Raw genomic sequence first — 20,887 nt, 5'->3', positions numbered from 1 at the left:
GTCTTGACTGCCGGAGCCGCTCGTGGGATCATCCCAGATAAAATGGCGGAATTCATTCACGGCACCACTACTAAATGAATGAGAGTTTCTGTTCATTAGTGTGCCACTGTCTACTTGCTGACTTAGCACGTTGGAAGCGAAGCATAGGAACAGTAATTACTAGAACCTTTAATAGCCGCGAAGATCAGTGTTATTCTTTGAACAGTTTCGGCAATCTTCAACCTTCTAGCGGTAAACCAAGCCCGTGCTTGCTTTTGTCACTGCAGTCTACACCAGTGTGTGAACACAAATAATACCGATCTTTTATTGTATCATGTAATGTAGACTTAAGTGTATTAGTGCGAAGTGTGAAATCATTTACGTTTAAACTTTGGTGCCCTGGCCCCATAGCTTTAGGCTTCTATCCGGAATCCTAAAATGGCGCCTCTCCGCTCGCGACGGAAGCGAACAAGTAATGAATGGTAGTGCCTGCCTCTTCGGTCGTGAGCCTACTACTGTCAAGTTAGGAACCCTGTTCCACCGGTTCGCTTAAAAAGAATTCCCCTTTATTGTACCATGCCATTTGTGTTTGTAGAAATCTTTGTGCAGTGACGTCCGTTATTCACTGATCGCTTAAAATAATCTTTGCGTCTACTAAATAATCGTAGAGAGATTAGAATTTTTATACAGTTCGATGAAGTTTTTCTCATGATCAAATAGTTACACTGACTTGATTGGCATTAGGAATCTCAAAATGTAGTCATTTCAGAATCTCAAAATTTAGTAATTTTAGAACATTATCGGTCTGTCTTATTTAATACTTAGTATTTGTTATGCTGTTTCAAATGAATGTAGTGAAGATGCTTACTTTGCAGTGTCATGCATGGAGTGTATTCTCTTTACACCGAGGACATTCTTTAACGCGATTTACCATTTTCCCCAACATTTGGCAGAAGGAAAGAATGTTGCCTTGGTTTTTTCAGACTTTTTTTGTTTGGTTCGCTACTTAATTTAGAAACACTTAAAAACTTGTAAAATTGTGTTATTCATCCAGAAGGAAATGGCAGCATTTTAAAGGTATACTCTTAGAAGACTGCGTTCATTTAAGGTTTATTTTGAAAATCTATACATGTTCTGCTCTTTTGAGCACACTGATGGGGATTGTGCAACCACGATTTCACATTTTATGTACAATGCACGTTCAGCTGACGCGGTAGATCACAAGTACGCAATTCAGTCGTTTGTATTTAAGCAGTTGTGGGCAGAATACGTGATGTGCAAAAGGTCACGGAGTAACTCCCTAATGGATATAAGGAGTGGTGTTGTGGCCTACAGTTGAACAAAAACCTCCAGATCAGTTAAGGTGCAAGTTAAAATTGTAATTACATTGTGTGTACTCCTACACCTGCCTTTTCATATAGTGTTTTCAGATTTGTTTAGCGCCCACTTTTTTTTTTTTTTTTAAACCTTATTTCCTTCATGATTGCGGAGGTTTCAGCTGACATGAAAACAAAATAGGAACCCAAGACCCCAAGTACCATCAAGATATTAATTAGGGCCTGTCTGGGTAAGCAGAGATCAAGTTTAATTGTTTTTTCTTTGTCTTGTTTTAAATGGAACAGGAGACTAAAACAGAAGACAGTTTATATATTCCAGTCAAAACAAGGGCTAAATGGCGAAATAAGGGCTTAACCTTGATTTGCTTAAAACTGTGCCAGTCTGTCTGTAGTGGTTTTGAGCTGCACTGAGATGCGGATTTGGAATTTTTCCAGAATTATTTACGTTTTGAGTGAAATATTTAAGAATTTTTTTTTCTTTAAACATTTATTTTTGTACAATTTGCAGTTTAGAAAGCTTGGAAAATTGCTTAAGCAGTTGTACAGGGCAGTACCTTAGTTTTAAGGAATGAGGTGGTTAGGGTTTATATTCACATTCCCAGACCTTGTAAATTCAATTCAAGGTCATTTGGTCTAGGGAGCTAATTTCAGCAAGCTAATTGAAATCCCCATATGACCCAACCTGCACATTTTTGGACACATGGGAGGAAGACTTTACAATATCAAGAGGATAACCCATACAGATACAAGGTTCAGACCCTGGATGCTGGATTAACAAGGTGGCAGTGCTACTCACTGTGCGGATGATGTCATGTTGTTATGCCTTTTAACTGCCCTTTTTTTTTTTTTTTTTTTTTGCTTGCCCTGTCTTTGCATTGTCATTTTTGCAATGCTAATTTATTAGGGATGGCAAGACAACACTGATTAGCACTGCTGTCTCTGAAATCCAGTGTTCTGGGTTCGTATTTCAGAAAACCTCCTGGTTAGATTCATGGGGTCATTAAAATTGAATATACCCCACAATGTATTTCTGGGTCTCATTAGGATTGGAAGTTTACTGAACAGCATTCTCTACTTAAACAATGGAAAACCTTATTTTAAACTTTGCACATTTCAACCAATCACTTAAATTATTTTTTAACATTTTTTCTTGCATGAAGGGGTTGACTAAAAATGTCAACTGCTCAACAATAGTGCAGTAGCACATTCAATTCAGAGTTTGAAATACTTGGGTGAGGCCCCCGGATTGCCCCTAAATTAAGCATTAAGCAGTCTTGAGCTGTAAAGCGCAAGGACAGAAATAAATTACACCATTTTTAGAGAGTGAAAATGCCGTCAAATTAAGCCAATAATCTTTTGTCGGTGTAACAGAGATGTTGGTTGGAAATAAATCAGCCTGAAACGTCAGGTTTTCTGAAGAAAGTTTGTGGCAGTTCTGCTTCTTTTCATGTAACCAAAATTAGTGATTACCTCTGAATTTAAGAGAATTTGTGTGGGTGCATTCAACCAGCACCTTCTCGTCTGTAGGGAATAAGAGATGCAGCACTTTTATGAAAACAAGGCAAATAGACAGAAAAAAGGAGGAGAGGGGATCATATCAGGACAAGTTAAATTGAGATGCAAGTTAAGATTAATCAACAATGTTGATCCGTAAAATTTGCCATCTAAGGAATAGAGCTCACACCCTGACAAGTTAACTTGACTCGCACTGTGTTATGATTAAAGTACTTGTTTGAGAGAGATTGTGGTTCAGTTCAGGTTTTTGTTTTTACTGATTCAACTGCTTGCCATATATATATATATATATATATATATATATATATATATATATATATATATAATATAAATTGATGGGTGTCATTCTCCTGTGAAGTATCTCAAATCTTACCTTGGTCTATCAGCTTTTGAAATGGAACAAATGAGCCTTCTGTGTAACTGAAATTCCTAGTTGTCAGTAGATGGACAAACTATACTTTACATAATGGAACATACATGTATTATAGTGTTTTTTTTTTGTTTTCCAGTTTCAAATACACCACCTCTGCCTTACAAATGCCCAGACACCCTCTTCACCCAAGTCAGACAGGGTTTAAGTCATCTGTTTCCATTTCTTGAATTTACAGAAGGCAAACAATAGTCATAAGTTTCGGAAATAATTCTTATGTGAACTTTTGTAGGTCTGTTGGGAATATTCAGAAAGTTCATTCTCAAAGCATTACATAACTTAATAAACGAAACGTTGAATTGGGAGTCTAAGTAGAAAATGCTTAGGCTAGAATGTACTTATTGGTGCATGTAGAGTTTTGAATTTGTTAAGTTTATTGTATCACTTTGAAGTATGAGAATGGAACATAGAAGGAAATATCTAGAAATGGTAGACCTCCATAGGTGATGCATACAGTAAGTTGACAAAGCTTTTATAACTTTGCACAGTCCTCAGCCATAACTACTGCTGCATAGCTGTCCTTTGATGATATGCTAGTTTAGCTTTAAAGTGCTGTCAGAAAACACGTTTTCTTTTAAAGTGAAATTCTCCCTGTGTTGCTGTCCATTATACAGTATTAACAACATGTAGCACTACAAAGTTATTCTCTTGTGTAGATGGGCAAATATGACTATGTGCAGAACATTAAAGAGGTAAACTTTGTGCCATGTAAGTCTTTCCATAGGTGCTACTTGAAGGGGGTACACAGGAATTTGATTTAACATAAGGTTAAACTCCTGCTTTAAGTATACAAATGCAGTGTTTATTGTACATAGGAAAGTTAGTCGAGGGTGACAGCTGTTTCTGCAAAATGTTATAAATATTGAAAAGCCATAACCATTTCTGAAGTTGTGCTTAATGCTTTTTGAAATTCATGCTGTAGAAACTGCATGGAGAAGGCTTTTTTTATTTTATTCATTTGTTAGAGCTTTTGTATAGCAGTACTTTAAATGTTAATGCTCAGTGCCTACTTTAGGCATTTTCGAATTCCACATAAAATCAATTTAATACAGTATGTCCTTTAAATATTTTCTATGTAATATCTTGTGCCCTGTGTGATTTACCTAGACCCTGACTTTATCAATATTTCATTGTGATTCTAATACACCAGACAAGCTTTTTATTTTTACTTTTTATATATAAATAAAAAAATGCACATACTTACAGTAAGGGCTGCCAACTTTTTTTTTTTTTTTTTTAAACTATGTTAACTTAATTGCTGGCACGTAAATTACAGTGCATTTGGATAGTGTTCAGACCCCTTCACTTTTTACATAAAAAACATTTTGTTGCAATCTTATGTTAAAACTAATGTTTCCACTCATCAAGCAACAGTCAATACCACAGAATGACAAAGTGTGAGTAGAATTTTAGAAATTTTTTTTCAGGTTTATTAAAAAAAAAAAAAAAACACATTGAGACCTCTTACTCCATACTTAGTAGAAACACTGTGATGTACTTTTCATCGTAGTTTCTTGTTCAGATAGCTGAAACTGTACAGAAACTATGAGTATTCAGTACGTAGCCTCAGATTTATGTGGTTCTGTGTGTGTGTGTGTGTTTAACAGAACCCTGTTGTAACTTTATTGCCTTATTTCAGCTTAATATTGCTCCTGTGATGCCTATTAAAACATCAGGAATGTAGTTATTGTACATGACATGTGATTGTACTAAAAAAAGACACTGTTCATCTACAAAGAATGAATGTCTTCTGAATAGGCAGCTGCATTTAGCTTTGTTGCTTAGTTTTTGTCATTGCAGCAACAATTTTATTCTTTACTCAGAGTAATGATTTAAATTTTGTTTTTTACATTTTTTATTACTAAAAAGTATTTGTCAATTTCAAATTTTCTAGGGCTGCAGCAGCTAATCGTCATAATAGATTATTTAAAACACTGATCACCTTCATTGATTAGTTGATTGTGTCATTAGACTAAGTATGTTGTGCCGCACATTTGCGTCACTACTCCATTCATTTAAGAATGCATTTGAAAAAAGGCCAATGGTAAGCAAAAGCCAGGAAAGACAATGCAACCTAAGACTTGCAGAGTTTAGGAGCACTTTAACTCTGGACGAAGTTTATATATTCAAAAAAAAAAAAAAAAAGGTTGTGAGTTGTTAAAAGTATAGGTCTGACCTCGTATGGCACCAGAACACAAAGATGCCCACACATTTGAACAGGAAACATTATCGTTGCAGGCTCTGTGGAGGAGGAAGACTTGCTATTATCTCAGTAAGACAAATGTTACTTCAGCACAGACCTATGAACACAGTGTTTGCTAGGCTTTGCATAATGACTTGACTTTTGGTTTGAAGTGAGGAATGATTTGAGTCATCGTTCAGCCCTCTACAATGCGAATAAAACACTAACGTATACAACAGAATTTCATGATGGGCAACTAAAAAAATGTGTCTTTGGCCACAAGCTGTTAAACCAGCAGATTTTCACTTGCCACATTTCAGCCATATTTGGGTGTTTTTTGATTCGGTCACTCTGCTAAATTATGGTGCTGCATTACATGCTCACAAACACATGTGACATTAGCTTGTGTGTGTTCACAAAAAATTGTGAAGAAACGTACATCCTTGTCTGAGCAGAAAACTTTTTTGTTTGGTCTCATGTGTAAAGAGGATCAAAAACACAGCACATCATCCATGACTGAAAGGAATGTTGCTCATTCTGAGTCAAAAGATAGGAGCAGGGAGGAAAAGCGAAAGTTCCAGACTAGATGGCCATTGGATTTCAGCTGGCTTTTATACAGTCTGTAGGAAGATGCCATAATATGCAAGTACGATGGTGTAACAGACTCTTCTGTGGTGCAATATTGTCATACTGTTTATATGATGTTTTGCCAATACAATAAATGCCTTTTACACAAAAAAGAGTCATTATTGGATCTTCCAGCAGGTCAGTGATCCAAAAACATGTCCAAATCAATGCAAAATGGTTAAAGGATAACAAAATCTAAGATTCTGCCAATGGCTGTCTCAGTCCTCAAAACTAATTGAAAACCTTTTGGTGGACAAGAGGAGACCAAAGAACCTGGAATACCTGGAGGGACACTGTAAATAGGAATAATCTCAGATTCCCTCCTCTGTATCCTCCAACCTTATAAGATGTTGTAGGAGAAGACAAAGGGAGATTATTACAAAGTTTTAAATGCAGGAGTGCCAATCATGGCACATGTAGTTTTATTATAAAATATATATTGATAAGGAATTTAGTTTTTCTCAGAATAAACTTTAAATCAGTTAAACTTTGGATTTCTCATTATTCCAGTGTACTACTACTTTGCAGGCAGGTCAGTAAATCAAAAAAGTACATTTTGGTACACTTGGATCAACAGATGATAGGCTTTTCACCACTGGGAATGATTGGTCTGTTTGGCTGTATTGTTAGGGCTCATTTATACTTCATGCTCAGAACGTGTACACACCCACATCATGGCCGCCACGCGTTCTGAGCGTTCATTTGATGCATCCTCTGAGCAGGTCCTCAGAAATTAACGCAATGTGTGCGCGAGTTGCAGTACCAGCAAAAAGTTGGGGGGGGGGGCGCAGTGTGCTGAAAGTTGGAATGTGACGTCAGAGTCTGTTTACTATCTACATGTGACAGAAAGCCGCTTTGCGGATCCTACGAGATCGGTGTGCGCGCTTCGATATCTGATAAATGGTTTGATGTGGTGAAGCAGAATGCCAACATACAGATGTATTCATGGTGCTTTTATATTCAAGCGTCGCATATTCCCGATCGTAATGATATGATATGTTTTAAAATTCTCACATACCGTCTTCTGTGCCATCTTTTTTAATAGGGCTTCCTCTGCGAATCGCCAGCAATAGATCGCCACACTGAGCACATTAAATGTATGATATTCCAACTCTGCACATTTAGAATCCTTAGATTTATACTTGATATCACTTTCATGATGAAAAGCATTAAAGTATGTATATTGCATTTTACAGATAAATCGGTAATTTCATTTAAATAATGAATACTGTTAATAACTGCACACATGGGGTGACACAGTGGCGGAGCGTTGGCGCTGCTGTCTTGCATGGAGTCACGTCGTTGATATTCCCTGCCTGGAGTTTATACGTTTTCCTGCTGGGTTTCCTCAGTGTGCTCCAGTTTCCTTCCAAACATATGCAGATTTGGGGATTTGGTGCCGCTAAAATGACGCTAATGTATGTGTGTGCTTGTATTCACCTTGCAATGAGCCAAGGCATCGTCCTGGGATTGTTTCTCACTCATGCCCAATGCTTGCTGGAATGGCCACATCCCTGGATTTAATCAATAAACGTCCTTTTCAGAGATTTTGCGGTAAGGTGTCATCGGAATTTAATGGGTGTTCTAGGCAATTCACAACACAGAGAAGCCGAACATGTTCTCACCGTGATATCTCGCACTGCCACCTGGCGGATTCCTCCAGATTTACGTAAAGTACTTGCACAAGTATCAACACTTCAACGCTTGCGTAGCAGGAGCGTCCGCTGCAGCATGCGTCATGTCGCGTGAAGTATATCTCCGGCCTTACCGTTTCTAGTAGTAGCAGACATTTTATCTGTTATTTCAGGTAGAATAATTGGCATTATTCTTGGTTAAATTATTTTAGCTGCCATTTCTGAGTTTGAGCCTAAAATTTTTTTTTTTTTTTCCTTCTATCCAAATGCATAGCCCATAGCAGTTCCATCTGACTACTTGTATTCATGATAAAAGTTTCTCTGTTGCATGTAAAGTGGCAAGTGAGAGGCATTGGTATGCTGTGTTGCTCTTTCCTTTGCACAATACACACAACTCTTATGCTAGTAATGCAGAGAACCAAAGTCTGAGTTAATGTCTCAAAGGCTTGAATTTCAGTACAGCATTGCTTAGTTGAACCAGTTATTTGAAACTTCTGCCTGGGTTAAAATCCTGGAGGTCTTTCAATGCAAAAGTGCCCTTGATGCATTTTTCTTTATCTCGCAATGGAATTCGCTCAGAAGTAAACACAGATAATTCATGTATGTCGTGAGAGCACTATGATGTAGTCAACTGTGACTTGCAATCATTTTGAGCTATATCATTTGAAATGAAAATGTGCTATATAAATGTTGTATTTTGCTTATCGACTTTAGGATTGCAGAAAGTAGCTGCACTGGGTTTGATAAAGGAGAAATGGAGGCAGGTTTCAAACTGAGTGGCTATTTTATGTATGTACCTGTGGCTAGTCTACAGATTTATCCATCCATCCATTATCCAACCTGCTACAGTATATCCTAACTACAGGGTCACGGGGGGAGGGGGGGGGAGGATGGATGGGGTCTGCTGGAGCCAATCCCAACCAACACGGGGCAGGGTGCCAGCCCACCGCAGGGCACACACATCCACACACCAAGCACACACTAGGGACAATTTAGGATCGCCAGTGCACCTAACCTGCATGTCTTTGGACTGTGGGAGGAAACCCATGCAGACACAGGGAGAACATGCATACTCCACGCAGGGAGGACCCGAGAAGCGAACCCAGGTCCCCCTACTGCGAGGCAGCAGCGTTACCACTGCACCACCGTGCCGCCCTTCTGCAGATTTATTCCAAAGAAAAATGTATTTAGTTAGTGTTTCAGTTCATCCATATTGGCTAGGTATTTGGATCAGCTCATAGATGACGTATAAGTCAAATCTAGCGATATGACATTTAATCCTGCATAACTGCAGAGATGCACAGTTAGTGAGGCTGCAGCAAATGTAGCTGTAAAGTTGGAGTGCGTGTAAAATACGAATGGAGAGATTTGGAAGACTAAGTATTGGTACTTTGTGACATTTTTAATTTGCTTGTCCATTAAGTACTGCCCTTCAGTAAGTATTACTAACCACATACTAATGCACACAAACCACCCAACAACAAATGTCACAAACTGACCCGTACCATTACACTTGTAGGCACTTATTTTGCCTACAATTCGAATACAAAGGTTATGCTATTTATGTAACAGTGGTTGGATGCTGCAAAAAAGCTGCCATCCTTCGGAAAATCCTAAATTCACCATACAAATTGCACTTTGTCCCGAACAATGAATGGCATACCATAGAGTTTAATGAGCAATGGCATCATTTGTACAGCTAAATCAGTGATTGCTGTGTATAACTGAAAAAAACAAACAGAGGTAAGAAACAGAACAGACAATTGTATGACCTGTGATTAATGCATCTTGTAGTTAATCTGTGAGGCTTAACAGTTTATACTTATTTAAACTCAAGTCCTTACAAATATTCATCATAGAGGAACTTTGGTTTGGACTAGAATGTCCATTGACTTGTCATCTGAATGGTACAGATTTAACATGTGCATCGCGTGCCAGACAATCATATAAAATGTACATATTTTACATACATATATATGTATATGTGATTTCAGGTTGAAATTACCCAACAGATAGTTATTGTTAATCTTAATTAACACCATCCTAATCAAGGGATTTTATTAAATAGGCAGTGTAATCAATATCCTATCGCAATTGACTTTATCAACATGCACAGACTCCATTTTCCTTTGCGTCACTACAGTTGACAGCCAGTCTTTACATAACTGCATGATCTGTTTGGGAGAGAAATACTGGTGTCAGTTGTAATGGCTTCTTATAGTACCGCTTTGATTTTTGTCTGGAGGAGTCGGACTGCGTTGCTGAGTATATCAGATTAGATGACGGTTTGTCACAGGTGTGTTCTGCGACTACCTCCAGCTTGTTAAGATTTTGTAAATGAGGTCTGTGGGTGAAAATCTCTGGAAAAATACAGGATGATATTGTCTTTAAATTGTTGATGATGATTCCTGTCACCACATTCACAGTGCGTCTAAGCAGTAGGTCTATCAGAATGAACATCACTGTTCGAACATAAATTCAAATTAATATAAAGAAACTCTTATTCAGAGGTAAATGCTGACCTGTCATTCAGTTGTAAAAGAACAGACTTTTAAAAAAGAAAAAAAGTTTCAGCTTTGTTACTTCACACACTCTATACTGCAGTAGTTTTGTACTTTGCATACTTTTTTGTTTTGCACATTTACACGATCAGTTTTATTTGTGCATTTGGGCAGATTTTTCTGAAGCAATGTTCTGTGTTATGGTTTATTATGACATAGTTGTGGTTGGGGGGTGTGAGAAACCTTTCTTATTTACACAGTTCCTAAAACAAAGGCAAAATGAAGGTTACATTACTTTTGCTTAATCTTCCAATGGGGAAAGAATCCCGTTTAGTTTAATCCTGTATGTTATTCTTTGACAACCGGTGCCCCAATGTCAGACTTATTAAATTGGGTCACTTCGCACACTTGATTTACCTTTCACAAGCACTTATATATACAGTTTCTCTATTATAAAAAGAAATCCTGTCCCCTGTCCTGATAGTCTACAATACATGATTTTTCTCGGAAAGATAATTTAAAGACCCGTGAGACGAAAGAGACCTGCCACGGTGCGTCTCACGGGAACATAGAACGAGAGTCTTGCAAGACACACCCTACTTACAAGCAATATCAAAAAAAAAAAACAAATCAGTAGTGTAAAGGCAGTCATGCAGCACACACAGCTCCAGGGCTCAGTGCATATAAAGTGTACAAGGTCAATACGGTAGAAATTAAATGAATAAGGTAGAAATTAAATGTCGACAATTAAATGAAGAAAGAAAAGCGCTGAGAAAAGAGACTCAAATGCGTTGGACAGAAAAAAGAGCAAAAAAGAATAATCAAGGTGCAAATTCAGAAAATAAGGAAAGTAATTATCAGCCCGGAACAAGAGGAATTGGGGGAAAAAAAGCAAGTCCAATCCGGCTCTTAAATAAATGACTGTGAGTAAAATGACAAAGTAGAACTTCATAAAGATGTTTACAAACATTGGCGCTAAACACATGCAGAGCAGGTTAGAGACTATGAAACCAGGGAAATTAGAAAGGCTCAAAAAAAAAAAAAAAAAAAAAAAAAAAAAAAAATTGGCACTATACACGTGGAGAAAGTTAAAGGATATGAAAGTAGGAAAATTAGAAAATATAAAAAAGTAAAGATCGCAGTAGCGCAAACAAACAAACTGCCTCATTTAACTATGCACCAGTCTAACTTTGGTTTTGCACAATAATTACTACACTATTGCACCTTAACAGTTAATTCTACTTTATTCACATAATTTTACTTATTTATTATGTTCTACTATACTGTTATCTTTCAATCTATGACTTTTTGTTAATCTAACTGATATTCTTCTAACTTTGCACAGTTTTTGATAAGCGGATCAGGATGCATTTCACTGTGTGTTGTCCTGTACAGTAATCCCTCGCTATATCGTGCTTCGACTTTCGCGGCTTCACTCTGTCGCGGATTTTATATGCAAGCATATTTAAATATATATCACGGATTTTTTGCTGGTTCGCGGATTTCTGCGGACAATGGGTCTTTTAATTTCTGGTACATGCTTCCTCAGTCGGTTTGCCCAGTTGATTTCATACAAGGGACGCTATTGGCAGATGGCTGAGAAGCTACCCAATCAGAGCATGTATTACGTATTAAATAAAACTCCTCAAATATATTGTGAGCACAGGGGCTGTTCGCACCCCTAGAGGATACGGCCACTCCTCAAAAAACACTTGGAAGATTACCTTCACATTGCTCTCTTCCTTGCTGGGCTTAAATGTGGCTGTTTTGTCAAGCGATATGCTTCCTGCATGGTGCTTCGCATACTTAAAAGCTCGAACGGCACGTATTGATTTTTAATTATTTGTTTTTCTCTGTCTCTGTCTCTGCTTGTTTACTATGGGATCACTGTACATCGGTTTAGTTGCTTTACACTTAATGTTACTGCCTCTCAACAGATGTTTAGGGAATGTATTGTTCAGGGGATGTGTATTCTTTATACATTGTGTACATTAGGATCATAATTACTAGAATTGGACTGTTACACTGGCAAGTAAAAAATGTGTGGAGTATCATGTTTTTAATGTCTGAAGAATTGTCAAATTTGATGCCAATCTTTGAGACGTCCCTAATTTTACTCCAGAGAAATCATTAGCACGTTGTTCACTGTGCAAGTTAACAGGTTTTGAGAAGTATAGTTTGCTATAAATATAACAATGGAAGAGGATTTCCAAGTAATGTTTTGTATGAGATTCAAATGTATTTTGTTGCTTAACATATTGCAAAATCTACCATTCTATAAAGTCCATTTTCATCCAGGAACAAAAAGTTCTCTCTCTCTCTCTCTCTCTCTCTCTCTCTCTCTCTCTCTCTCTCTCTCTCTCTCTCTCTCTCTCTCTCTCTCTCTCTCTGACATTATGTGCTCCTGACGGAGGGGGTGTGAGCAGGGGGGGCTGTTCGCACCACTAGACATACGGATGCTCCTCTAAAAAAAAATGCTGAAAGGCTACCTTTACATTGCTCCCTTCCTAGCAGCTGCGTTGTCAGGCGGTGCTTCGCATACTTAAAAGCCAAACAGCCCTATTGATTTCTGATTGTTTGCTTTTTTCTCTCTATCACTCTGACATTATCTCCTCCTGATGTGCACTCCTTTGAAGAGGAAGATATGTTTGCATTCTTTTAATTGTGAGACGGAACTGTCATCTCTGTCTTGTTATGGAGCACAGCTTAAACTTTTGAAAAAGAGACAAATGTTTGTTTGCAGTGTTTGAATAAAGTTCCTGTCTCTCTACAACCTCCTGTGTTTCTGTGCAAATCTGTGACCCAAGCATGACAATATAAAAATAACCATATAAACATATGGTTTCTACTTCGCGGGGGTGGGGGGGGGGTCTGGAACGCAACCCCCGCGATAGAGGAGGGATTACTGTATAACTATGCATGTGACAAATAAAGAATCTTGAGAATTTAAAAAACGGAGTTTACCGCACATGCATTTATTGGTTACTTTGTTAATGTATATATATTTATCTGTCTGCTTATTTAAAAACCTAAATTTACCCCAGGAGTCAAAAACATTCTGTCTAGTCCTTGTACAAAAACCTAGAGAAAAGCTGGGGTATCACCTTGGTAACCCCATGTACTTTTGGAACTGTGAGAGGAAAATAGCATGACTTTACAGACAGGAGTCCAATGCAGAACTCTACTTACTTTGTTACTTTGTAAAAAAAAACAAAAAAAAAAAAAAAACCAAAACAAAAAAAAATTATTAACTGCTGATGATGTAGATCGTTTCGTCTGTGCTGAAATTCCAAACAGAGAAACCTATCCAGACCTCATTAAAAAGATTCAGCATATTGGGACTCGCAAGATTACAAATATTGTTTTTACAGAAGTTCTGAAATAAAAGTGAAACTAATGAAATAGCAACAATTGAAAGAAAAAACAATCTTGAAGGTGTGTATCCGGAAAACCAAATACGGGGGTTGGCGAGCGAAGCGAGCAGGGGGCAAAGCCCCCTAGTAATATATATAACCCACACTTCTTGTAATTTGTTTTGAAATTTTACTGTATACTTTTTTTTTAACCTAGTAGCTAATTTTTAAGCTGCTGTTGAAGAGTGTATGCCAAACAAAAAATATAATGAAGAAATAAAGATCCTTACAATGCAACATTTAGTACTTTCAGTAACTCCTTTTTATGAAACACAAACAGACTCGCCCTGCCACGACTTGTATAAAGAATGGATGAGCACCAACTTCATGTCTCTTGCACCAGCGGAAAGGCACACAGTGGAGCAGAGACCTGGAAGAGAGGCAGGATGAGTTAGACTAAGGTAAAAGCTGTGTAAGTAATGTGAGAGATTTTGTATGGTTTAATATGTGTGTCACAGGCATGTGACGTGTCCCAGTTCCATTTTTCTTTCTTTGATTACTTCACTTTTCATGCACAGAAGATCCTTTTATCAGAGGGCTGTCAGTGCATGAGTCGTAAGACTGCCACAAGTATAAAAGCAAAAAAAATAAAGCATACAGATACGTTAGATACAAAAGTGCATGTATTAGCACTTGGGACTTTTGTCCTATGCTGTTTTTGGATATTTACCTATTTTTAATGACTATTTGAATCCTAATTTTGGCATGGTTTGACAGTCCAGCTTGAGGCATGAATTCGTGATGCCAGAACCATGGCTGTACAGTTATGATGTCACCATCAGGATTGTCAGATTGATGGCAGCGATGATTTGCACAATGCATTCCTTTAGCAACATTAAGCGGTTTCTGCTTGTCACGGAAAGGTCTTATTCTCAAAGTTCGAGACAAGCTGAAAGAATTCAAAAGACCAATTAATTTCAAACGTGCTACCCGACCGTTCACAGAAGTTGCTTATTTAACTTGGTACTGTATGTTGTGAGCCGGTGACTGGATATGTGACTTTCATCTTCTGCAATACAAGTACTGTAAAAGTAGATTTTTTTTTTCTTAGGACTTTTAGATATTTTTGCTGTTTGCTCAGTATTGGTCCCAATGGAAGCATGTTTTGTCAGGATCCCTGCTATCTGTGTTCTCTGCAAAAACATTACTTTAAACATTTTATTTTTTCCCCTCAGCCATTATTACAAACACTGGGGAAGTAACAAATTAAAAGGTTACAGTATTCCTTTAGGGCAAAGACGCTCATTAATGTGGCTGCATTGTCCATGTTGTGTGTGTTTTATTTTTAATGCATGTTGGTATTAATGCACATAGATTCTTAAGTTTCTGTGTGCTAATTCTGCATGCAACTGCCTGTCATTTTTGTTATTTAAGTAAAATTCTCAAGTGAAGAAGATGAACACTGGAGTAATTACCTGTCAAACACAGACATCATGTTGAGCGGAATAGTGTATGTTTTTGTTGTCTATAGTAAGATGCCTGCTGAAGGGAAGGTGATATACAGTTAGTCATGATGATAGTGGGCAGTGTTTTCTTATTGAGCATGAATTGGGGGGGGGGGGGGGGGGTGTTTGAAATTCAGAATCCCTATTTTATTCTGGCACACTTGTATGTTTCACAATATACAAGAATGGGTTAAATGGTCCAAGTCTATTTGTTTGAAGTATTGTGTACAGTAATCCCTCGCTATATCGCGCTTCGCCTTTCGCGGCTTCACTCCATCACGGATTTTATATGTAAGCATATTTAAATATATATCGCGGATTTTTCGCTGCTTCACGGGTTTCTGCGGACAATGGGTCTTTTAATTTCTGGTACATGCTTCCTCAGTTGGTTTGCCCAGTTGATTTCATACAAGGGACGCTATTGGCAGATGGCTGAGAAGCTACCCAGCTTACTTTTCTCTTTCTCTTGCGCTGACTTTCTCTGATCCTGACGTAGGGGGATTGATCAGGGGGGGCTGTTCGCACACCTAGATGATACGGACGCTCGTCTAAAAATGCTGAAAGATTATCTTCACATTGCTATGTTTTGTGCAGCTGCTTCCTGAAACGACATGCTGCACGGTGCTTTGCATACTTAAAAGCTCGAAGGGCACGTATTGATTTTTGGCTGAAAAACAAACTCTCTCTCTCTCTCTCTCTCTCTCTATCTCTCTATCTCACTCACTCTCTCTCTCTCTCTCTCTCTCTCTCTCTCTCTCTGCTCCTGACGGAGGGGGTGTGAGCTGCCGCCTTCAACAGCGTTGTGCCGAGGTGCTTCGCATACTTAAGCCAAACAGCCCAATTGATTTGTTTGCTTTACTAAGTCTTTATGACAGTCTCTGCTCCTGACTCGCACTCCTTTGAAGAGGAAGATATGTTTGCATTCTTTTAATTGTGACACGGAACTGTCATCTCTGTCTTGTCATGGAGCACAGTTTAAACTTTTGAAAAAGAGACAAATGTTTGTTTGCAGTGTTTGAATAACGTTCCTGTCTCTCTACAACCTCCTGTGTTTCTGCGCAAATCTGTGACCCAAGCATGACAATATAAAAATAACCATATAAACATATGGTTTGTACTTTGATAATTGATCACTGATGTCCAATTTGAGTTTTAATTAGAAAAATTCAGATGTAGATTAACTTTCTGCTGGAGAAACATAGTTGAATGATAGGATTCTTGATGGCATTTTTTTCCTCATCAGGAAAACGCACAAAAAAGGCAGAGGGAAAAAAACTGTCAAATCTGCTACCATTTCACACAAATCCAGAAATGAACTGGACATAATTATAGGCACCCTCAACTTAATATTTGGTAACGCACCCTTTGGAAAAAATAACTGAAATCAGTCGCTTACAGTATAACCTAATGATACGAGCATAATTTGACTAAATGCAAATGGAATATTGCAGCGGTTCCCATGCTTTAAATCGAGGCCCCCAGAAACGTTCTACCATCTGGTCAGGGCCCCTCACTAATATACACCCAATGCTGCAAAGTAGAGCACTATCTTGAATCTGTTACTGCTCAGTAGACTACTGATGTTCATGTGATGAAATGCTGTTTGATATCTCTAGGCAAGGGGCTCTCAACCAGTTTTCTAGGCATACCTTCTCCAGAAATCAAATGTTTGGAATTCCACAGTTTTGGTTTTGCTGTTACGTTGTTAAGTACTGAACCCTGAGTAGGCACAAACTACAAAGGTGATGTTTCTTAAATACTCCCAAACATTGTGCTTTTGGGTGTTTAATGATGATGGTTTTTGTCAGCACATGTTCCAAACCTCAGTTTTTGTGTAGGTATGTGTTTTTTAGTTTTTAAGACAAATGCTTTTTACATTACTTTTTATGTAAGATTTGTAGGTGTTTTGATATGAAAAAAATTGAAAGCCTAAAATTTCCATACTTTTAATCTATATTACTAAACAACAGTTTAATTTATGCACGGACGGCGGACGCACCGACGCGCATGCGCACTGCGCCTCAGACGGCGGACGCACCGACGTGCATGCTCACTGCGCCTCAGCGCCCCAGAGTCAAACCCAGCGGCTTCCCAGGGTCAGTAGGTGACGCCCAAACAACACATATTTGAATCACATAATGGTAATTCAGTATTAAAGCCCGTACTTCCCAGAGTCAGTACGTGGCGCCCAAACAACACAACCTGTAAACTAAGCTTGCTCTAATCCACTGTGCCAGCAGTCAGTGTGGCATATTTGAATCACATGACGGTAATTCAGTATTTAAAAGTAAGTTGGATTATGATTCCTAACAGTAAACGACTTCTACCTAATAACACAACCACAGACGACCGCCCGCACCACCGCATATGCCACCTTCGTTTAGTAATGTTGCCCTCCATGCCCGGATCCGCCGCCATGGTCACTTCAGCACGCGAATCCGCCTCCGTCAGCAAACGACTTCTAGCTGACGACACAGCCATAGAAAAACAAAAAAGACACTGCATTGATAAAAACAATAAACGAAGGCGCTTACAATGCGCTTCTGAAACACCACAACCAGATGAGTCACAGCTCCAAAAGAAACCGCTTTGGTACAAATATGTTTGTTTAATTAAATGAAAAATGTCCCAGGACGCACCCACCCTCCATGATATTGCATCCCTCCACATATCGGAGGGAACAGAAAGTGATTGCCATTCTTGGATTTGCGATTCTTTAGAGTTATACAGTGAACAGTATAAATGTGAATTTAGATTAAGAAAAGTATTCACAATGTATGTACCAACTTCAGGTCAAAAAAGAACAAAATAGTCCGTGTGCAGGCTGAGTCTGCTTCTTGGGTACACTCTTTAGGTACTCCCTGTTTTTCTATATTTATTTTTAAAGGAAGAATGAAGGCTTCCTGTTTGGGCTGAAACAAAAGCTTTTTATTGTTAATATTAGTAAACACTAAAATGTAATGTTAGATATGTTTTATTAACAATTAACATTCATCTTTGTTCATTTTATATTCTTCTGTATTAGTCTGAAAATTTCTACAAATTATATAAAAATGGTGGTACAGTAAAAACTTTTGCCAAAACTAAGAAATTTGTAACATTGGCACATTGGACGAGTGAAACAGAGACGCTGTGCAGACTTTCTTGTTGGAGAATTGAGGGGGTGAGAAAGATGATACCTGTTAAGATGATATTAAAGGAGATTGGGGTGAGGACAAAAAAAGCAAGATTTAGACACTGTGGCAGATGTAGAAGCTGCATGCTTTTTATATACATTAGACGTGTAATGTCTGTGTCACACCAAACCACTTGTGTCAGCTCTGTAGTGGTCCGAATTGTTCATTGATTTTTGTAACTGCAAAGAGAGTGCTTGTTTACTATGGGATCACTGTACATCGGTTTAGTTGCTTTACACTTAATGTTACTGCCTCTCAACAGATGTTTAGGGAATGTATTGTTCAGGGGATGTGTATTCTTTATACATTGTGTACATTAGGATCATAATTACTAGAATTGGACTGTTACACTGGCAAGTAAAAAATGTGTGGAGTATCATGTTTTTAATGTCTGAAGAATTGTCAAATTTGATGCCAATCTTTGAGACGTCCCTAATTTTACTCCAGAGAAATCATTAGCACGTTGTTCACTGTGCAAGTTAACAGGTTTTGAGAAGTATAGTTTGCTATAAATATAACAATGGAAGAGGATTTCCAAGTAATGTTTTGTATGAGATTCAAATGTATTTTGTTGCTTAACATATTGCAAAATCTACCATTCTATAAAGTCCATTTTCATCCAGGAACAAAAAGTCCTCTCTCTCTCTCTCTCTCTCTCTCTCTCTCTCTCTCCTCTCTCTCTCTCTCCTCTCTCTCTCTCTCTCTCTCTCTCTCTCTCTCTCTCTCTCTCTCTCTCTCTGCTCTCTCTCTCTCTCATGATGCTGACTAGAAGTATAAAGGTTAATTATTAATATGACTGTTTTTTTTTTTTTTTCCTCCTATCCTAGGCAAAAGAAATTTTAACAAAGGAGTCTAATGTTCAAGAGGTCCGGTGTCCAGTCACTGTTTGCGGAGATGTACATGGGCAGTTTCATGACCTTATGGAACTTTTCAGAATTGGTGGAAAATCTCCGGACACAAATTACCTTTTTATGGGCGATTATGTTGACAGAGGATATTATTCTGTTGAAACCGTCACATTGCTTGTAGCACTAAAGGTAATGTGTTTGTAACGGCTAACTTGTTTACTTGCATTTAACTGTAAAAATATATATACAGAGATATAGGTTTTGTTACTGCATTGATCCATATACTATTATGATAGTCTAGAATTCTGCTTACCCTGAAAATACTCCATGTCAGGGTTAGGTTTTCTTTGTAAGTAAAATGATTGACGATCAGGCTGTTGTTGGAGAATTTCATGTATGCTCTTGACCAGCATTATTCATTTACCCTCAAGCTTTTAAAGTACTTTTAACTGGTAGTGTGAATGAAATTCTGTCTGCATTGTAGATGAAGAAATCACTTCAGTTGAGCTTGGCCTGCATACCCATCAGTCTCTCCAGTGATGTGTGTTCTTATGTTAGTTCTTTCGTAATATTTTAATCTTGTAAAGAATTGAAAGCTGGTGCAGTGTCACTTTTTCTGATATGACAATATTGTATGCTTTACCCTACCAACATTTGTTTGTTCGTGTCCAAAAGAAAAAATAACGTTGCATTGAAACTGGAACAGACCTAGTTTTCAGTGATACTCCCTTATGTACTTGTTGTGGATGGAAGCTTCCATGTCACATTTAGTTCTTTCATCAGCACAAACTGCAGTATGTACTTGCAGTTATAGTTTGCAATCTTGAGAAGTTCTAGTGCATTATTTGTTTACCAACACACAGAAAAAACCACAGGGCAAGTTGGGCAATGGAAGAGTATTGTGTGAAACACCTTAAAAGATGGGACAGAGGGTAATGTGCAGCTTTTCCTTTTTTACATTCTGTTGCCAGACAACATAAATGAACAGTTTTGATTTTGTGTGCTGCATGTAGTTTTAATAAAAGTGATAAGTTCAAGATACAATGCTTATCTTTGAAATGCTGCCTTTATATAGTCGCGGCCAAAAGTTTTGAGAATAACACAAGTATTGGTTTTCACACAGTTTGCTGCTTCAGTGTTTTTAGATCTTCTTTTTGTCAGATGTTTCTATGGTACACTGAAGTATAATTACAAGCATTTCATAAATTCAAAGGATTTTATTGACAATTACACTAAGTTTATTCAAAGAGTCAATATTTGCAGTGTTGGTTCTTCTCTTTTTCAAGTCCTCTGCAATTTGCCCTGGCATGCTGTCAATCACCTTCTGGGCCAAATCCTGACTGATGGCAACCCATTCTTGCATAATCAAGGCTTGGAGTTTGTCAGGATTTGTGGGTTTTTGTTGTCCATCTGTCTCTTGAGGATTGACCACAAGTTCTCAATGGGATTAAGGTCTGGGGAGGTTTCTGGCCATGGACCCAAAATTTCTATGTTTTGTACCCTGAGCAACTTAGTTATCACTTTTGCTTTATAGCATGGTGCTCCATAATGCTGGAAAAGGTATTGTTGGTCACCAAACTGTTCTTAGATGATGGTGGGGTGGGAGTTGCTCTCTGAGGATGTTTTGGTACCATTCTTTATTTATGGCTATGTTCTTAGGCAAAATCGTGAGTGAGCCCACTCCCTTGGCTGAGAAGCAATCCCACACATGAATGGTGTCTGGATGCTTTACTGTTGGCATGAGAGAGAAAGATCTCTGCTATGTGTGTTTTGGAGGGTACCTGCTCATTGGCAGGGGTA

The 20,887-nt window shown here is 38.1% G+C and overlaps 1 protein-coding gene across 1 annotated transcript in view; it reads left to right on the top strand.

The window, feature by feature from the left end:
- The window catches only part of ppp2cab (protein phosphatase 2 catalytic subunit alpha b), a 30,671-nt gene that overhangs the window by 521 nt on the left and 9,263 nt on the right, over positions 1 to 20,887 (top strand). Inside the window, exon 2 of the mRNA XM_028812837.2 lies at positions 19,067 to 19,276. Within this exon, the coding sequence (XP_028668670.1) occupies positions 19,067 to 19,276 (210 nt within the window). The remainder of the gene's footprint in view (positions 1 to 19,066; positions 19,277 to 20,887) is intronic.

This window comes from Erpetoichthys calabaricus, chromosome 11 (genome assembly GCF_900747795.2).
Source record: "Erpetoichthys calabaricus chromosome 11, fErpCal1.3, whole genome shotgun sequence".
NCBI lineage: Eukaryota > Metazoa > Chordata > Cladistia > Polypteriformes > Polypteridae > Erpetoichthys > Erpetoichthys calabaricus.
Note: the sequence above shows the minus strand (reverse complement) of the source record. Positions and strands in the feature narration are given on the sequence as shown.